Below are 21,244 nucleotides of genomic sequence, written 5' to 3' on the forward strand. Positions count from 1 at the left end.
TGGAGTCTTATTGGTGTGACTATTAGTAGTATTGGCTGTTCAAATAGCTGTTGGGTGCTATTGTTCTGATAACCATTGCACCACAGTCCAGCCTGGTGTATGTGGAAGCGGCACACCTCCTCAGACGTTAAAGTTGTGGGCACTCAGTGATGGCAATGCACAAAGTGCCATCTTTTAAATGATTTAAATAAAAAGCATTGGGCCTCGTGCACATGGGCAGAAAAAATGCAGCTTTTCTATTTTTTTTTTTATATGCCTTTTGAATGCAGCTCTATATTTTAGCCAATGTGTGCATGTATATCACAATCAGATTTTGTATTTTAAAGCAGCATTTAGATGCATAAATAAAAATGCCCCAAGTCTATGTTCATGGAGACGCTTACTGGCATAATTTATGCACAAACACACAAAAAAACACACTGAAATACATGGAAATGCATTCTAATGTCTAGAATAAATGAATATTGTAGCCAGAAGAACTACTCTTAGCACATAAACTTCTAAACACCATGCACATATAAACATGTGTAATTTACAGTGCCTTGCGAAAGTATCTGGCCCCCTTGAACTTTGCGACCTTTTGCCACATTTCAGGCTTCAAACATAAAGATATAAAACTGTAATTTTTTTATAAAGAATCAACAAGTGGGACACAATCATGAAGTGGAACGAAATTTATTTGATATTTCAATCTTTAACAAATTAAAAAAACTGAAAAATTGGGCGTGCAAAATTATTCAGCCCCCTTAAGTTAATACTTTGTAGCGCCACCTTTTGCTGCGATTACAGCTGTAAGTCGCTTGTCGCTTGGGGTATGTCTCTATCAGTTTTGCACATCGAGAGACTGAAATGTTTGCCCATTCCTCCTTGCAAAACAGCTCGAGCTCAGTGAGGTTGGATGGAGAGCGTTTGTGAACAGCAGTTTTCAGTTCTTTCCACAGATTCTCGATTGGATTCAGGTCTGGACTTTGACTTGGCCATTCTAACACCTGGATATGTTTATTTGTGAACCATTCCATTGTAGATTTTGCTTTATGTTTTGGATCATTGTCTTGTTGGAAGACAAATCTCCGTCCCAGTCTCAGGTCTTTTGCAGACTCCATCAGGTTTTCTTCCAGAATGGTCCTGTATTTGGCTCCATCCATCTTCCCATCAATTTTAACCATCTTCCCTGTCCCTGCTGAAGAAAATCAGGCCCAAACCATGATGCTGCCACCACCATGTTTGACAGTGGGGATGGTGTGTTCAGGGTGATGAGCTGTGTTGTTTTTACTCCAAACATAACGTTTTGCATTGTTGCCAAAAAGTTCGATTTTGGTTTCATCTGACCAGAGCACCTTCTTCCACATGTTTGGTGTGTCTCCCAGGTGGCTTGTGGCAAACTTTAAATGACACGTTTTATGGATATCTTTAAGAAATGGCTTTCTTCTTGCCACTCTTCCATAAAGGCCAGCTTTGTGCAGTATACGACTGATTGTTGTCCTATGGACAGAGTCTCCCACCTCAGCTGTAGATCTCTGCAGTTCATCCAGAGTGATCATGGGCCTCTTGGCTGCATCTCTGATCAGTCTTCTCCTTGTATGAGCTGAAAGTTTAGAGGGACGGCCAGGTCTTCGTAGATTTGCAGTGGTCTGATACTCCTTCCATTTCAATATTATCGTTTGCACAGTGCTCCTTGGGATGTTTAAAGCTTGGGAGATCTTTTTGTATCCAAATCCGGCTTTAAACTTCTCCACAACAGTATCTCGGACCTGCCTGGTGTGTTCCTTGTTCTTCATGATGCTCTCTGTTCTTTAAACGGACCTCTGAGACTATCACGGTGCAGGTGCATTTATACGGAGACTTGATTACACACAGGGGGATTCTATTTATCATCATTAGTCATTTAAGTCAACATTGGATCATTCAGGCCCCGTTCACACTGGGGCGATCCGACTTCCTGGGGCGACCTCCGAGGTCGCGGTGTGAGCAGCGCGCCGCGACCTCGGAGCGGCCGGCATGGACTTCATAACATTGAAGTCTATGACGGTCGCTCCGGGTCGCCCCAAAGAAGCTCCAGACCCTTTTTCTAAGTCGGAGCGACTTGTGTTGCTCCTATTAGAACGGGTCCGCAGCTTCCCTATGGAAGGCGACCTACTGCGACCTGTGAGGCGACCAGGTCGCCTCACAGGTCGCCCCAGTGTGAACGGGGACTTAGAGATCCTCACTGAACTTCTGGAGAGAGTTTGCTGCACTGAAAGTAAAGGGCTGAATAATTTTGCACGCCCAATTTTTCAGTTTTTTATTAACAAAGTTTGAAATATCCAATAAATTTTGTTCCACTTCATGATTGTGTCCCACTTGTTGATTCTTCACGAAAAAATTTAGTTTTATATCTTGTAAAGATATGTAGGTAGTTTCCAGGTAAGATGTTACCATAATCCCATGAAAATTGTGAAAGAAGACTAACCCCCTTTTTTGGGTGGGTGGGACTTTAAGGGCAACTAGTAATTATCTCTCATAGGAAAGATTAATTTAGAATAAAATAATTTATTGAGAAAAGTAATTATAAGAAAAATCATCAAGGTAATTTATATTACATATGTAACGGTATAAATAAACATGTGATACAATACAATGTTACAGGTACACAACAGAGTCCAACGCGTTTCGAAGAATTGTATAATACCAGAATCTTCCTCAGGGAATCTGTGTATATTCCTGAAAAGCATATGCCAGAAATAAATCAAAAAAAATGTAAAAAGAAAAGAACAAAGCAAAATAATGGCTAAATATTATATATCAAATCATTAACATGGATACTTTTTGTAGTTGCGACAACATATTACTCCATCTTATTGTGAGAGACATTCCTGGCTGAATTAGCCATCAATAAATCAGAAACCTTATCTTATACCCTATAGAAAATTAAGCAAGAAAAGAGAAGGAAAAAGAAAAAAGCAAGCATATCACATGGTGAGAGTTCACATACCTGCAGACCTTTGGAGCCAGAAATATCTGTCCTGAAAGGGGGGGATATATAGTAATCCCACAGTGTAGGAGCAAGAGTCAGATATTAACTCATAATATTCATTACCTAAAGATAATAATTCATTATCAGTGAAAAGGGGGGGTTCCATAAATTTAAACCACCATATATGTAGAAGACTATGAATCAATTCACCTGTTATGATGATCAAAATGTTTAATATGTAAAAAGGGGAAGAGAAAAAATTCTCTCCAAGTATAAGAAGAAGGAAAGAGTTCCTAACAACTTGTGATGGTTATCCTCCAATGGGGGTGCCTTCAGGACTTGACAGATGGTAAATTCTGATAAAAAAAAAAAAAAAAAAAAAAAAAAAAAAAAAAAAGGAAAAAAAAAAGAGGAAAAACAGGGAACCAACAGAATAAATATATCCATTAACCACGGTAGACTATATATTATATCCTTGGTATTTCGGATGCCTTACCTCCGTATTAATGTGAAACATCCATGGTGTCTTTATTGACTTCTATGGATATAATATTCACACGGGTATGTATAAAATCTCTATTCCAAAATGTATTCCCAGATTTTCAGGTCGATGTTGGATATTAATCTAGGACAGATACATGGATAATATATAACTTTATATGGAGGAGAAATAAATCCCCCCCCAAAAAAAGGGAAAGAAATATATAATGGATTATTGAGATTTGGACTGTCTTACCTCAATATTGAGGTGGGTTGTCCATAGTATCCCCACCACTTGAAGGGCTGCAGTATTTATCGGTATCAATACCAACTAAATGCCTGCAACAATATATAAAAAAGAAGAATATATTCATCTAGTTCCCCATATATGAAAATGTGCCATACATGAATCTTGCCCGTTAAGATAACGTATAAATACCGTTTAATGTAGGTGGAACGTAAAACATCTAGTTGCTATCCATAAGCGTTGGCCGTCAAACAGGTCCCAAGGCTTAATAGCGCAGCCTTATAGATTCCATCCAGTATCCTGAAGGTAACAAAACAAAAATCCCCTTATGTGGAGTCAAAGCCTAGCACAGGCTGTTTAAGTCCCCTAAGGCATACTCACTGATTGTAGGAAAAATCGGCAATAGACCTGTCATGTCACGGAGAGATAACTCTCCGGACTGACTCTCGGCGTTTCCTTAAATATCAAGCCATTGCCGTGAATTCTCGTTGAGTCTCGCGAGATTGCGTCTAATCGGCGCACTGCAATGTCGTCACCTCCGTTTCCCTAATTCGCGGGAAATCTCGCAAGTCTACGGTGATGACACATCCGCCCTTATAGTCTTTATTGTTGAAGCGTACCACGTAGCCGCCGTCAGAGACATACTTCCGCCCTGACTTACGGATGGGCATAGCTATATGTCCGCCCATGTTTCTCGCGGTCCGTGGACACCACCAAAAGACAGAGTGAAATAACGGTGAAGAATAGAAAGAGAAATGAACATATAACACTGAAGAATCCGATCATAAATATGATCAGACCATTGATGCATAATGAAACAAAACCTCAGTTATATATGTATCTATATAGATTACTTGTTGTAAAGAACGGCATGGTACTGGTTGACAGAGAAGGAAAATCCTATCAGATATCGCCCCGGCACGGGAGATAGCGTTTAACCCCCTGAGCTCACCCGGGGTTCAGACATGGAATTCCCGAAAGAATTGTCGGGAATTGATCCAGCTGAAAAGACGCTGATTTCTCCAGTTGTTAAATGAGGACATCCCTATTGAATGGGGATCTCCATTGGAGAATGTCTCACCCGTGCCGGGCTCCTATGCTGTGGGTAATCTCCCCAAAAAAAGAACAGAACCAAACCGTGCTATGCAAGGTTATGGCTCCAAAGCCGCTGGTGAACCCACCAGGCGGAAGGAGGGAAAAAATAGAAAAAGGGAGAAAAAAGAAATAAAGAAATGGGGATAAGAAAAATGGGAAAAATCCCTGGAAATATGTTTTTTATAAATAGGGGAATATCCCTTAATCTCACTATATCGAGGAAGAAAATAGTGGTCGCATCCTGCAATCACATAGTTTGTTCATGAAAATGAATATAATACATACATTGTATAACAAGTAAATCATTCTTAAATAAACCCACTTAAAGACATTGTATTTTCCTAAAAGATTTCATACTTATAAATATATATCCTCAGAATACTCAGTAGGAGTAAAGGGAGAAAGAAAAAAGGGGAGAAGTTGATAAGGGGAAGGAGGAGAAGTTAGTGATAAGAACCCTGACAAACAAACAGGGGAGACATCAAGAAAGTCTATAGAACTGACAGAAAACTATATACAAATCAACGTTTGAGTATTCGAAATAGAGCTAATGTGGGGGGACCCATTAGTCCGTCTTTCCAGAGAAAAATCCCTCCAGAAAGGGTCTATAACTCTCCATTTCGTTTGAGCCAGGGGGGGTGGTGGCCCTAAGCTTCACAATCCAGCGCATTTCCCGCTGGAGTAGCTGCTTGTTCCAGTCACCCCCCCTGGCCGGAACATGCACCCTCTCCAGGGCACAAAAAGTTACCTTGGGGGTCCTGTATCTGTGGGTGATGGCCATATGTCGGCCAAGTGGCAGATATAAGTTACCAATATTTAGGCTTTGCATATGTTGGCTAATACGTTTTCCAAATTCTTGTTTGGTCTTCCCAACATAGAAAGCCTTACACTCACATCGCATCAGATACACGACCCCCTTGGTTTTGCAGTTAACAAAATGTTTGGGGTGAAATAATTCACCATTGGGAAGCCTAGTGGTTTTGCATCTAACTATCACCCTGCACTGGTCACAATTGCCACAGGGAAATGTCCCTTTATCCCTGCAGGGGTCTTCTCTATTTGAGCCCCTATATTCACTTTGGACAAGACTGTCCTTCATGGAGGTGGCTCTTCTGTAGGTGATAGCTGGAGATGGTGTAACTATATGTTGGAGAGTAGGGTCTTCCCTCAATATTGCCCAATGCTTTTTAAGAATCCCATAGATTTTATCATGTTCATTGGAATAATTCAGAATTATTCTTGGTGGATTCTTTTGAGGGATTTCGTTTTTCTTGGGAGTTTTGAAAAGTAGGTCCTGTCTTTTCATGTTTTGTACCCTGTTGAAATTTTTCCTAAGACAGGTCTTCGAGTATCCCCTTTCGAGGAGTCTCTCCGTTAATTCACCTGCCTTTTTCCTGAAGTCACCTTCAGAGGAACAGTTTCTCTTAATTCTTAGATATTGTGAGTATGGAATTGACCTCTTAAGAGGTTCGGGGTGAAAACTAGCTGAATGCAGCAGGGTATTTCCCGCTGTGGATTTCCTGAATAAGGTTGTTGTTATATAACCCTCATCACTTTTGTTGATGGTAATATCCAGGAAGTCCACAGATTTTGAGTCATAGTGCATAGTAAAGAACAAATTCATATTGTTCTTATTTAATCTAGTAAGCCATTCTTCCAGTAGCTCCACCGGGCCATCCCATACCAGGAAGATGTCGTCGATGTACCTCTGCCATAGAACAACGTGGCAGAAGTACATCGACAAGTCTTCACTGGTAATGATTTTATGCTCCCACTCCCCCAGGTACAGGTTTGCGTAGGATGGGGCACAACAGGTCCCCATCGCTACTCCCTGTACCTGGAGGTAGTGGGAGCCCTGAAAGGAGAACACATTATGTTCCAAAATGAATTTCAAAATGTCTAAAATAAAGTCATTATAGTTTTGTTCCTGATGCCCACTCTGTTGCAAAATTTTGGTTATAGCAGAGAGGCCTTTGTCATGTGGTATAGAATTATATAAACATTCTGCATCTATAGTCGCTAGGATAGCATTATGAGGTATGGTAACATTCTCTAGAATCTGAAGCATATGGATAGTATCTTTGGTATAGGATGTTAAACCTGTGACATATGGTCTTAAGTGGGCATCCACCACACGGCTTGCAGTTTCCGTGATACTGCCATTCCCAGATATTATAGGGCGGCCTGGTGGATTTTTTAGGTCTTTGTGGACCTTTGGTAGACAGTAAAAAGTGGGGGTACGAGGATGTGGTGTCCTCATGTACTCCCACAATTCTGTCGTAATTATACCTGTTTCCCTGGCTCCATCAAGGATGGCATAAAATTCTTCATTGAATCTTGAGATTGTATTGGCTGATATTTTCTGATAGCAAGTTTTATTGTCTAGAAGTTGATGACACATTTTTTCATAATCTATGTTGTTCATAAGAACAATGTTCCCCCCCTTATCACTGGGTTTAATAGTGATATCATTATTTTTTTGGAGGGTTTTTAAAGCTTTACGTTGGTCCGGGGGGAGGTTATCTCTATTGGAGTGAGTGTTAAGTTTATCAATGTCTTTAGAGACTTGCCTGACGAAGAGAGCTATTGTTGGGTTTTGATTGAGTTGAGGAAATTTTGGAGATTTTCTCCTAAATTGTTTAATGGGAGTTTGATCCTTACCGTGTATTTGTGTATTTTCCTCATCTGATGAGTCGCTTAGATTTTCCCAAATCTCTTCATTATCATATCCACTTTCCTGCAGAAGTAAATTTAAGTCCCTAAGAGCTCGATATTCTGCTGCTCTAAGTTTAGAGTCAGGTTTTTGTATTTTATCTGTATCTTTAAAATATTTACTTTTAAAGAAAATGTCCCTAGCAAAGAGGACATATGTAATATAAATTACCTTGATGATTTTTCTTATAATTACTTTTCTCAATAAATTATTTTATTCTAAATTAATCTTTCCTATGAGAGATAATTACTAGTTGCCCTTAAAGTCCCACCCACCCAAAAAAAGGGGGTTAGTCTTCTTTCACTAGTTTTATATCTTTATGTTTGAAGCCTGAAATGTGGCAAAAGGTCGCAAAGTTCAAAGGGGCTGAATACTTTCGCAAGGCACTGTGCGTGCCAAAACAAGTGCGTCTTCTTTTTTTTCCCCAGCTCTTAGCAGAAAGATCCAGCGTACATAGGGGTATTTTAGTATGCCCTTGTGCACGAGACCCTACTTGGAGACCAACAAAAAGAAAACGTACATTCATAAAACAGTCTTTTATTTACGTAAAAGAGAAAAAAAATAGAGCTTTTGTATTATTATTATTTTTTTTTTTTTTTTTTACTAGTATGTTTACCTTTACTTTTAATATAATGTATGTGTACTTGTTTTATTTTTTTAAATATATAATCAAGACATTGCTTGCTGTACTCTTGTAATTTTGGGAAAACCCCCAATTTATCCCTTCTCCTTTTTAATACTCCTATTGGCTATGAGCACACAGAGAATTTCCAAGTGTCTGGTGACTTTTTTTTTTTTTTTTTTTTTTTCCTGGAAGCCTATAAGAGTGTACTTCCTCCTTTCAGACCTCATTTGGAAGACGCTCTGTCAACTTCACACTGCACAGCCTTCTAACTCTGCACTATGCATTTACAGGAGACCATCTGCATCTGGGTCCGGGACCCCAAACTACAGAAAGAAGACTGGCACTCCTATCTGGATTATGAAATCTGCATTCATGTAAGTAGAAGTGACACACACTTTATTATTTCTAAACCAATTCTGTTTTTTGGCTTTGACTTCGTGTTGAAATAGGTACATATACAGTATGTTAATATTTTGTAAACTTGGAGATTTCAATAGCTTTAGTGATTTTGCAATTTTATTTTTTTTGTAGTGTGCCATAGCAGAAGGTGTAGAGTAATCTAGTAGTGCAAAATATATTAAGACTTCAGTTTTCCTTGTAGGTGTGGTGCAATTTGCCCATGGCCATTGTGTCTTTGTGCTGATAAATTGGCTTCAACTTGGCTGTACTGGACTATTTATACTGTACAGCTTTCAGTTTTTATTTGTGAACTACATAAACGCATACAAGCTTCTGTTTGCTTGTTCTTCCTGTACATTGTACTTCTCACACTGTAATAAAAGCTCTGGGGTTATCAAAAAAGTTGGATAAGGTACGGTAATTATCCTTCTGATTTATTTTTATATCCTTTCATTCTGATTACCCTACTTTTAGCCTGCCCAGGCAGCCAGTACTAATATTTAAAACATACATTTTTATGAATTGACAGTGTAAGGCCTGGTTCACATGCGATGCTGTTGGCGTCTTTTAGGCGCTCTTTACATGCGTTTTTAAGTGCGTTACCATTTAACGCTATATAACGCAGCAAGCAAGATTTTTTTTTTTTTTTTGTGTGCACCACACACCGCATGCAGAGGTGTGAACAGGGCCTAACCGATTATTAGAAGGCCATGCTGATATCTAATTTACAATATTTCTTAAGCCCACAAGTGTTGATATTTAGTGTGCATATCACATGCAATTTAATATTTAGTGTGCATATCACATGCAATTTTCTATGTAGTTTAACGGTGTAGCACAAAGTTTGTCTAATATTGATAAAAACATTGTTTTAGTAGGCTTTCGTCTAAGTTTTGGTAACTCTAATGCCTCGTACACACGCAACGATACTTGGCCGTGAATTTTCGGCCAACGTCCGATCGGGCGATTTTCGGCTTGTTAGTATGATGCTTCCCAACAACCAACTTTTCGGCCGAACAAAATCTGCTGTGCAGGCTATAAAATTTTTGTTGGCCGTCAACACAACGGCCGATTGTTCCTCAGTCAGTACAGATTTCGGCAGACAAAAATGTGATGAGCAAGACTGGGCATGCTCAGAGAAGAAAAAACACACGGAAAGTAAACCAGCACATGACATCACTTCTGAAGTTGGATTTTGTTGGCCGATAAAATTCGTGTGCAGTCTAGAGCACATTTCAAACAACACAACAACACTGGAAAAAAGACGGCCGATCGGTCGGCCGATAATCGTTGCGTGTGTACGAGGCATTAGGTTCACCATACACATTAGTCGGCCCATATAATATTTTTATAATCTGCTTTAGTTTTAATAAAACAATATAAAATGGGAATTTAGATCAACCTTCCAATCAATCTCTATCCAATTAGGCCAGAGCTTGCACTACATAGTAGTTCATATATTTAAGGGAAATTGTACAAATTATAACCTGTGTGGTAAGCTTTGGATCTATCAACAAGTTTGTAGTTCAAGGGTCTACTTAACTGGATACAAATTGCTTTGATAGGTCCTCATTTTTTTTATTTTAGAGTTTTGGTGGATCGAAAGTTAATTGTACCGAGATTGTATGGTTGCATTGTAACGTGTAGTGAGCCTAAGACGTGTTGCAAAACCACAAGTGCCATCATGCCTCTTCCTTTTGGGAGTTATGATTGTAACTGTCAGTAGCTTACAATGCCTCATGGGACTTGTAGTTCTGCAGCAACTTGATGGTTTAGCACCCATGGCCGAAAAGATTGTACAATGAGATTGTAATGGGAATGGCTAGCTTAAAATGTTTACTTCCATATTTTTTTTCCCTTATTCAGTGCTGGTAAAGGAGAGGGAGCATCCCATAGATTCGTTTTATAGCTAATGTTAAGACGGTTTAAGATAATTTGTGCTTTTGCTTTTATTTCTCCTTTTTACAAGGCAAATACATATTAAATGCCCACATGCAATAGTCCTTAAAGCCGTTTGGTACAGGTATCCTGAGAAGTGTTCTATGCAGTAGACATGACATTTACCCTTTAGGCAGTCTGTAGTCTCGGAGAACAGGTAATGTCGGAGTGGATCATAGTTCCTGCCGCCTCTGTTGTGCTCAGATACCTGTTATGTAATTATATGTCAGCAGATACCAGGTGAGGTGTACACGGTACTTATCCTGCTTATCTATTTTTGAAGACCAACAGCATGTGCTTCACCATGAAAACCTCGCGGGTCAGAAGGAGGTTTCGGGAATTTGTATGGCTACGTCAGAAGCTTCAGAGCAATGCAGTATTAATGTAAGCCACCTTATACCTGTCTTCTAAAGTACTTTTCCATTATGAAGGAACTGTTGTATGTATTCTGTGACTTTATAGTGCTGAGAAATTTTGTTCTTAAGAGGGTGTACTTTATTCGTGTTTTTCTAGTATAGACCTGTATGGCCAAAAAATGCAACCCCTCCAAACTGTGTTCAGATGCTATAACCTAGAGAAGCTTCAGTCTCCCCACAAAAAAATTGTCAGGAGCTACATATACTGTAGCTGCAGATTTTTAATATAAGGATACTTACCTGTCCAGGAATCCAGTAGTGTCCTAACCCGAGCCGGTTCTTCACTGGGCTTTGGGTTCCCAGCATTTTAACGAAGGGAAACTGGCTGTGAAGCCTTGCAACTTCTGTTCGAATTGCCTTGGCAATCTGGACAGAAGTGGGAGCGAGTATATGTCCAAAGTGGGCACCTGCTTCTCTCCCAACCCCAAAAAGTGCTAAATGTTAGGGGAGAATACAAAGCAGTGCAACTTCCCCTTTTTGGAAGTTCTGCTTTTAAACTAGCCATACACGGCTCAAAGTTCGTCTGACTTCTGCTAACGCAGTTGAAATTCAAGCCATGGCTTTCAACAAAAGTCTATGTAAAAATCGACTAAAGCCTAGTACACACGCAACGAATTTACGCCGACCGATCGTCCGTCTTTTGTCCAGAGTGCGTGTCTGTTGGTTGGAATGTGCTCTAGACTGCACACGAATTTTCCCGTACGACAGAATTCTATTTTAGAAGTGATGTCATGTGTTGGATTGCTTTCTATGTGTTTTTTCATCTCTGAGCATGCCTAGTCTTGCTCATAAGATTTTTCCCCGTCTAAATCTGTACTAATGATACGAAAATCGGACGTGTGTTGACGGAGGACAAAAATTTTAATGCCTGCACATCAGGATTTTGTCAGCCGAAAAGTCGGAGTCGGCTGTCGAAAGCACCATACTAAGAAGCCGAAAATCTACAGATCGGTCGTCGGACGAAATTTCCCGGCCAAATTTCTTATCGTGTGTACGGGGCTTTATTCAGGTGGAAAGTTGTTGGCTGAACAGTGATCATGTCCTGTCAGATGCAGTCAATATTTGGTATTCAGGCAGCTGTTGGTGTCACAGCTGCTTGAGAACAATAGTCAACAGAAGGGGTTCCTCAATCCACTGAGAACAATAGTCAACAGAAGGGGTTCCTCCATCCACTCTATTTAGTGTAGATGGGGGAATCGATTTTATTTTTTCTCTTGTTCCGCTCATGGGGGCCCAGGGAGGGGAAATCAAAGCATATATGCCTAGCCTTTAGGTCCAAAAAGACATGTTTGGTGCAAAGGAACTAGAGTGGCCGGCACAGAGCCCAGACCCTAAACCTGGGGCGCTCCTTTGGGATTAAATAAAATGCAGTTTTGCTGCTAGGTCTTCTCGGATATCAGTAACTGAACTTGTGAGTGCTTTTTTGGGGGGTTCACAATCCTACAGACACACAGAAGAAAAGAGGTTGGTAAAACCACAGGGGGATAAGGGGCAACTTAATAGTGGTACCATGATTTTGGAAAAGGGGATGTCCAACCAGCTGATATTGGTGTGGTGGTCCTGGGTCCGTAGACGTTTAGCCACCTGTATTACATAGGAAATGTAAATTGTTCACAAGCATTCTCTGCCCTAAGGTGGCAGAGGCAGATGGGAGAGGAGGATGCTGTAGCCTATTAGGAAAAAACTAGGAAAATGTGATGGTCTGCATCATTGGCCATGTACAGATTTTCCTGTATTGGCTTTTTTTTTTTTTTCCATGGCACACTGGAATAAATGTGACTGTTACTTGAGTTCTTCTGTGGGAATGAGTTTGGTTCCTCCTATTGTGTGCCCCCCTCCCTCTATGCATGGTCCTATAATTGCATAGAAAGTAGTCCTATAGCTTTTCTTTTTAACATGCTTATCTAAATAGGGGTGGGGGGCCGTGAAACAGTAGGATGTACATAATATAATCATCTTTGTTTCTATTTGCACAGAACCTAGACTTTCAGGCCCCATGCACACAAGGTGATTACCCAGCCCTTCTAGGCACCTTTCCTCTTGGCATCATCGTTTTGGCAGGAAAACAAACATGCTTGATGCATGTAAATGTGTCTAGGCGCATCAAGTGCTTGGGCGTGAATTCCTTTAATTGGCCAGAATAATAATTCTGGCCATTGAAATAACGCTCAAGCGCTTGACGAACCTAGCATTTTAGCTAGCTAGGAAAAAATAAAAGCCAGGCGCAGAGTTTTAATACTTGTGTGCATGAGACCTCACTGTGAGAAGAAACCTCCATTGTGTAGCCCAACAGGAAGAAAATGTGCATAATCTTAGTAAACAGAAAGGACAGCCTTTTAAATGTTATCAGTCACACGCATATTTAAATGGCAGGCAAAAAGCTGTAAGATAGGCAGAATATTAACACTGTGTGCTCATGTTTTAAAAACCTTGTCCCTATTTACACCAAACCAACCCAAAGACTTGCACTGTGGGAGCAGAATAGGACATCCATTGTGAAGCACAGCAGGAAGCAGATCCTGCTAATGTAATTGGCAAACAGGCTCAATATACATACTAAAAGCCTGAAATAAATCGTGGGGAAGCTTCTTTGCAGGGGCAGAGATCTGATTTTTAACTCTGCTCTGGTGGGCAAAGGCTGGGTTTTTGTACAAACTACTATTTTCATAGATTGAGTGAATTCTCTATATATTCTATATATTTCTCCGAAGAGCGTGTGTAGGTGCAGGACCCAGAAATGTTTCTGTGATTAGTAGAATAACATTTATGCTAGTGACATCTGCAGCTTAGCTGAAAAGCCAAGCTCAGCTGGTTCTAGATGCACAAGCAGTGTGGAAGATCTTCCTGCCAATGTTGGAGAACTCCCAAAACCCAACTGGTGTTTGAACCCGGCTCTGCCTCAACCACAAAAAATAAAGAATTTGGAATGGACAAGCGTGTGCTTATTGCCTTGAACATTTAGCCCTCGTTCACACTGAGGGTGGGTTTGAAATCGTGCGAGTTTAGCTGAACACGTAGGATTTCAAACCATCATGTAAGTCCGAGTTCAGAGGGGGATTTGACACACACCTGTGCGGCACAGATATCTGTTAAAATCATTTCCTGAAGTTGCCAAAAGTAGTGCAGAAACTACTTTTGGGAATTGGTGCAGCGTCGCAAAGTCGGCGTCGCACCGATTTTGGACGGTGCTGTTGTGGGCAATAGGCTCAGATTTGGTATGCATTTTGACACGTCAAATGGGCCTGATGTGAATAGGGGCTGAACGGAATATAATAGGGAAGCCTGCGCTTACGAAACACGACAGCGGTAGCTTGGGTTTTCCCTACAGACATTTCCACTTCCCCTAAATAGTACCATAAAGCAGGTCTTCAACCCATACCTTATATTCTCAGTGTACATGTTAGTGTTCAAGCTAAGATATATATATATATATGTATAAAGAAAAATTTAAAACAGTGCTAGCTGTGAATATATATATATATATATATATATATATATATATATATATATATATATATATATTATAAAGTGCAAGATGGTCTGTGCAAAATAGCTGGAAACAATGAATCTATATAATCAATCAATTTAACAGCATAAATATTAAATAAATAATTCTTGTAAAAAAAGTCCTTATTTATGCTGTTAAATTGATTGATGATTATATAGATTCATTGTTTCCAGCTATTTTGCACAGACCATCTTGCACTTTATAATATATATATATATATATATATTCACAGCTAGCACTGTTTTAAATTTTTCTTTATACATATATATATATATATATATATATATATATTTCACCTCAATTGTTTTTTGCTAGCGCTGTTTTAAATTTTTCTTTACACATTTTCCAAAAACTTTATTGGATGCACAACATCCAACATTTTGCACATATATTTGCACTATTGCACTTTTAAGAGGATCACCTTGACCACCCTTATTCATGTGTTTAAGCGCTGTTTTGATTTTGTTTCATATATATATATATATATATATATATATATATATATATATATATATATATATATATATATATATATATATATATATATATATATATATATATATATATATATATATATATATATATATATATATATATAGTGTGTAATATAATTTTTTTTTTTTAATTTTTTTTTTTTTTTATCCTTCTATTTTAGTGAGCTGCCAGAATTGCCACCTAAAACCCCATTCTTCAACATCAGTAACGCACAGACTGTGGAGCAGCGCATCCGTGGCTTACAAGAGTTCTTGAATAAGTGAGTATCTCTATAAAATAAGAGTACACCTCAGATCATTCATGTGCTGTGTAACAGAGCCATCTAGTGGTGGTCTGGGGATGTTCGGCACCTCCATTTGTATTCCTCGCTCTATCCTTTGTTGAAGCGCCCATCCCCCATCGCTCAAGTATGCAACTGAACAGGAATCATGTCTATAGAAACAAACCGAGGTGGAAAAGTGCCGCAAACCAATTTTCTTTTTCATTGCTTAAAATGTATGCATTGTTTTTCTTAACCACTTCTGGACCAGAAGGATTTGCCCCCTTAATGACCAGGCTATTTTTTGCGATTCAGCACTGCGTTCCTTTAACGGACAATTGCGCGGTTGTGCGACGCTGTACATAAAATTTATGTCCCCCCCCCCCCCACAAATAGAGCTTTATTTTGGTGGTATTTGATCACCTGTGCGTTTTTTTTTTTTTTTTGCGCTATAAACAAAAAAAGAGCGACAATTCTGAAAATACATTTTTTTTACTTTCTGCTATATAACCTTCCCCCAAAAAGTTTAAAAATCTAATTTTTTCATCCTTTTTAGGCCATTTTGTATTCTGCTTCATATTTTTGGTAAAAAGAAATCCCAATAAGAGTATTTTGATTGGTTTGTGCAAAAGTTATCGCGCCTACAAACCTAGGGGAAAGATTTGAGATTTGTCTTTTTTTTTTTTTTTATCTTTTTTTAACTAGTGATGGCGGCGGTCTGCAATTTTTTTTTTTTATGGAAGAACTGCAACATTGCGGCGGACAGATTGGACCCCTAAATGACATTTTTGACACTAGGGGGACCAGTGACTGGGGGGGACCAGTGACATAACTACAGTAATCAGTGCTAAAAATATGCACTGTTACTGTAATAATGACACTGGCAGGGAAGGGATTAACCCAGGGGTGTCAAGTGTGAGCCTAGGGGAGTGTTTTCTAACTATATGGGGAGGGAGTTATTCACCTTTGTATAGTGACTTTATGTTTATGCACGATTTTATGCACTATATATATATATATATATATATATATATATATATATATAATAAACAATTTATTTTTTTTATTTTATCATTGCAAGTGGTGACACTGCAAAAAATTGTCTGCTATTAAGTTTTATATACACAGCTTTCATACACTTATCTACTCTCCTATTGGTTAGCGCAGTGGTCCTCAACTCCAGTCCTCGGGGCCCACTAACAGGCCAGGTTTGCAACATAACTAAATTACATCACAGGGGATCTCATTTGCTGCTCAGTGATTGCAGTATTCTAGTCTGCATCTCCCCAAGGTAATACTTAAAATCTGGCCTGTTAGTGGGCCCGAGGCCCGGAGTTGAGGACCACTGGGTTAGCGCATTGGTTCATTACTCTTATAACAGAGACCTGTGATCTTAAATAGGAGGATCACAGGCGCTCTGCGATCATTTCAGAGAGAACAACGGTCTGCTGTGTTGACAACAGTCCTTCTCTCTCAGCAGGGAGCGATCGCAGGTGCCCGGTATCCCCCAGGAGCGCTCCCGCGAACCCGATGTATGTGGTTCACGCAGCTGAGCCAGCCTGCCGCAGTATATCTGCGGAGGGCAAGTGGGTCAAAGTCTACTCACAAAATTGAAAGGTGATGGCTGGGGTGTGTTGTGTGTTAAGAACACTGATCCTATACTGATGGGCCGGTTTTGTATAGTTTGAGAGGAATGAGAACATTTGTCAGCGTTTTTATTGCTTTCTGTGCCCCGTTGGGAAGATTCACCCTCTATTTGTCATGTTTTACCATTATCACCAAAAGTGGAAATATAAAAAATTTTGAAGTTGTCCCCAAAACAGTAAGAGAGGGGAAATCTTCCAGTGGGGACACTAGTTTTGGTGACATCCAGAGATTCCCTTGCTTTGATGGGATTTCCCAGTTTGGCTATGGGAGGAAGTGAGGGGGAAATCTTCCACAAAGGACACAGATGGCCAAAAAATAAAAACTGACTGGGGTTCTAACCCCTTCCTTACTCTATCCAAAAGTGGAAAAAAAGAGCCTTTTAGTTCTACTTTAGTAAGAAATGCACAGCATTTGACTTCAGGACAGTTGTATTAAAAGATCTCCTAAAGCATTTGCGACCCTATTGGCTCAGTATTGTGACCATGCAAGGCAGTATGAGCTGGGAAAAAATTAATAAAATAAACGCCATTTCCCAAGTGTACTGAAATAGCTTCTCCAACAGATTGCTTATTGTTTCCACACTCCAGTGGGTCCAAGTGGATAAATTCTGCTTATTTGCAGTTATACGTTGATTGTCCACACTCTTTTCATTCTATACATTGGCCTCACTGAATCCTATATATTACACATGCGAGAAGTCACGTGCTGTAAATACTGAATCGGACATGCATGTTTTGCCACTTTGAAGTGGATGCTGGAGGCGCCACTTTCTTTTGGTTCAGGAGAATGCAGTTTTATGCGTTTTTTTTTTATTACTTCTCACAGAACAGCCAAAAATGAAATCCCCCTTCATTTTTTTTTTTTTTTTTTTTTAAGATTATTCTGTTCTACTTTATAGACACCGGGTGTAATTTGAGGACCCTTGATATGTTTGCATTACAGCCAGCCTGTATATGTCGTTTTTCCAAGTCTGTCTGATTGTGAGACACACGCACAGAACAAGTTGTGTTGTGTGACATTAAAATTTAACTAACTAAAGGCAAAACTTTTTTTTTTTTTTTTTTGGATAGAGTGGAAAGGGATTAGATCTACTGTCGGTTTTTATTGCTGTCTTTGCCACCGTTATTTTTCTCTCTCTCTCTATTTGTCCTGTTTACCATTCTGAAAGTAAAATAAATTACCCACATTTTGGGTTGTTCCAAGAAAAAGGGAAATATTCCAATGGAGGCATTAGTTCTGGTGACCTGGGTTCGCCAAGGAATTCTCCATTTACAGGGATTTCCCCTTCCTGTTTGGCTTTGGGACAGGAAGTGAAGAAAAGTGAAATCTCTGAAGTGGGACACAGATGGCAAAAAAAAAAAAAAATTGACTATCCAAAATGCAAAAAAAAAATTTTTTTCCTATAGTCCTACTTTAAGGGCTGAAAGAGTTCATTGCTGCAATGGACCTTGTGTTGCATTAGTACATTGTGGGATTATTGTGAATGGCAACCCTAATACGCTAAGGCAATGAGCCTCCCAACACCACGTAACTTGCAGCACACTGCAACGCATGGTAATGCGCTATTGTGCGTGGAGGTATGCTGTGTTGGCGAAAATAGTACGTCGCCATTTTATTGTGGATATTTCAGTGCATTACCAGCCCAGTTTTTTTTTTTTTTTAATTTTATTTATTTATCCCCCCCCCCCCCCATTCAAGCCGCTGGTTAAAAAAAAAAAATTCTATCATCCATACAGTTAAGGTGAATGGGGGGGGGGGAAATATTTCCCGCTGCGCTATTGTATATTGACAGTAAAGAGACTTCCTCGCTGTCAGAATACTAAGATCAGTGCTGCAGCCTTTTGCCATCAGTGCTGACCGAGTGAAAATATACCATCAGGGTATTTGACCAGAAGTCTATGGACTTCTGTTCAGTCACAGTGGCCATACATGGATTGAAATTTGGCTGCTCCCTGCTGAACTAGCTTAATTTGAATGCATGTATGGCCAGCTTTAATGCAATACATGTTAACGCATGAATAAATGAGTGTTGATTGCAATAGGGGCTCCCATAATTCTGACTATTTGCCTTGCACAGGTATCTGTATATTGAACATGGACATATTTAGTGCTATGTGTTTGTCATCCACTTAGGGTCAAGACCCCTTTGTTTTTTAACTTAATTTACCCATTTATAGACTGCCACACAGCAGAAGCCGATCTGCTGGTGCCAGGCACTGGGTGTCCGCCAGCACCTGCCGATCGTCGACAAAACACAGAACTGAGATCTGCCTATGTAAACAAGGCAGATCTCCGTTCTTACGGGGGGTAAAAGCACCTCAAACAGTACACAAAAAAATGCTTGCTAGGCACACAGTTAACCCTTTGATCACCCTAGATGTTTAACCCCTTCCCAGCCAGTGTCATTAGTAGCTACTGACTGTGCATATTGTTAGTATTAGTGCCACTGGTTCCCGCAAAGTGTAATAAGTGGCAGTGTCCGATTTTGTGTAAAAAAAAAAAAATAAAATAAAATAAATAAATAGATAAAAAAATACATCCAGAAATATATGCTGTAGTTTGTAGATGCTAGAACGTTTACGTAAACCAATTCATGTGCTTACTGGGATTTTTTTTTTTTTCCAAAGACGTGTAGCAGAATACATATTGGCCTAAACTTACGAAAAAAAATAGATTAAAAAAAATTGTATTGGATATGTTTTATAGCAGAAAGTAAAAAATATTGGGCTTTTTTTTTTTTCCCCGAAAGTGTCAGGCTTTTTCTGTTTTTTAAAGTGCAAAAAAATTAAAACAGTGGTCATCAAATGCCAATAAAAGAGAGCTCCATTTGTCGGAAAAAATGATATAAATTTTATTGGGTACAGCATTGCATGAATGTGCAATTTTCAGTTAAAGCAAAGTAGTGCCTTATTACAAAAAATGGCCTGGTCAAGAAGGGGGGTAATTCCTTCCAGAGGTCAAGTGCTCACCATGGCACAGAGTGTCCTAAGCTGGCCATGCAAGTAAAGCGATCGCCATAGATTACCCTATGCACTCTAAACAACGTGGCTAGACATACCTCCCGAGATTGCCTACTGACAGCAGGCAGCAGCAGCTATCAGAATGCCGAACAGAGACTGCAGCACTGGTGTCGACAGGGCTACCCACTGCTCAAATTTAGGCTGATTCAGGAATGGAACTGGGTGACATTTTTGGGCCATGTATGGCCACCTTCAGTGGATTATGCTACTGAGCTTTTGGGAGATGGAGACAGTGGTCTTCTACAGTGCTGCAGGCAGCAAATGGACTTAGCAGGGAGACAAGTAAGAAGACCTAGAGGAATTTTATTCTTATACCTTATTTTAATATTTTTTCTTTATCCTACATCACGGAACACAGAGCAGGCATAATAATTACTATCTGGGTTATACAGCACCTATAGGTGAATTGACACTGGCAACCAAAAAGACAGGAAGTCCCCCCTCTATATAACGCCTCTGTACAGGAAGTGCCTCCGTTTTTTTCGCCAGTGTCTTAGAGATGAATATGGTTGGAGAAGCTCCATATTTTTAAAGAAGAAAAAGATTATGCTACAATCCCGGTTAAGATCTCTGGATCCAAGGGGATTCGGTAAAGGGAAACGAGGTATTGCCTGTAATGCAACCCTCTTGGGTGCTGGACCCTTGGTAAGACTAACTCCAAAGGCAATTCGGGCAGTGTGCCCTACAGGTCCAAGGGAGTGGCCCCAAAAAATAGGGGGATCCGGTCCTTGGAAGGTCAACAATCGACAGAACCCACCGTGATGGGTGAAGATTGGATTCTAGTTATAGGTAGAATCCTGCGGCGTGGATGGTAAGTTCACTTTAATTATGATGCAGTGTTACACACAGCACTGTTACACACAGCAGGAAGGGGCACAAGCGTGACATTGTCAGAATTGGAAGATCTTGGCCGTGCATCCTCTGTGTTGGCCTCCGCTGAGAGGCCAGAGGCGACTGGCCAATCTGAGCCATTACGGTGGTCAGGCATAGTAGCCACATCTAGTACTTCTGTCTCAGCTTACGTCACTAAGGACGATTGAGCCAGCCTTGAGGGAAAAGATGCTGGCAAGATTGCTTCAGTGTCACAAGGATTGGGCAGAGGATGTGGAAGAAGTAGCTGTAAATGGCTTAGAGCAGGTGTGTCAAAGTGGTGGCCCTCCAGCTGTTGCAGAAGTACAAGTCCCATCATGCCTCTGCCTATGGGAGTCATACTTGTAACTGCAAAGCCTCATGGGACTTGTAGTTTCGTAACAGTTGGTGGGCCACCAGTTTGACACCTGTGGCTTAGAAGAAGGCCAAGCAGAGGATTCCACTTCTGGGGAGTCAGGGTCTGAGGAGCCATTCTCGGCCTCTCAATCCCAGAGATTAATTCAGTATCTCACTGAAATGGTCCTGTCTGAATTTAAATTACCTCCCTTAGAGATATCTGAAGTCTTTTTTTCCTCATTA

General features: G+C 40.0%; 1 protein-coding gene across 1 annotated transcript in view; it reads left to right on the top strand.

Moving 5' to 3' along the window:
- SNX10 (sorting nexin 10) overlaps positions 1 to 21,244 on the top strand; it is a 94,692-nt gene that overhangs the window by 52,264 nt on the left and 21,184 nt on the right. Inside the window, exons 3-5 of the mRNA XM_082258404.1 lie at positions 8,404 to 8,487; positions 10,734 to 10,834; positions 15,030 to 15,128. Of these exons, the coding sequence (XP_082114530.1) occupies positions 8,404 to 8,487; positions 10,734 to 10,834; positions 15,030 to 15,128 (284 nt within the window). The remainder of the gene's footprint in view (positions 1 to 8,403; positions 8,488 to 10,733; positions 10,835 to 15,029; positions 15,129 to 21,244) is intronic.

The sequence above is a fragment of the Pelophylax lessonae genome (genome assembly GCF_965119305.1).
Source record: "Pelophylax lessonae genome assembly, chromosome: 5".
Lineage (NCBI taxonomy): Eukaryota > Metazoa > Chordata > Amphibia > Anura > Ranidae > Pelophylax > Pelophylax lessonae.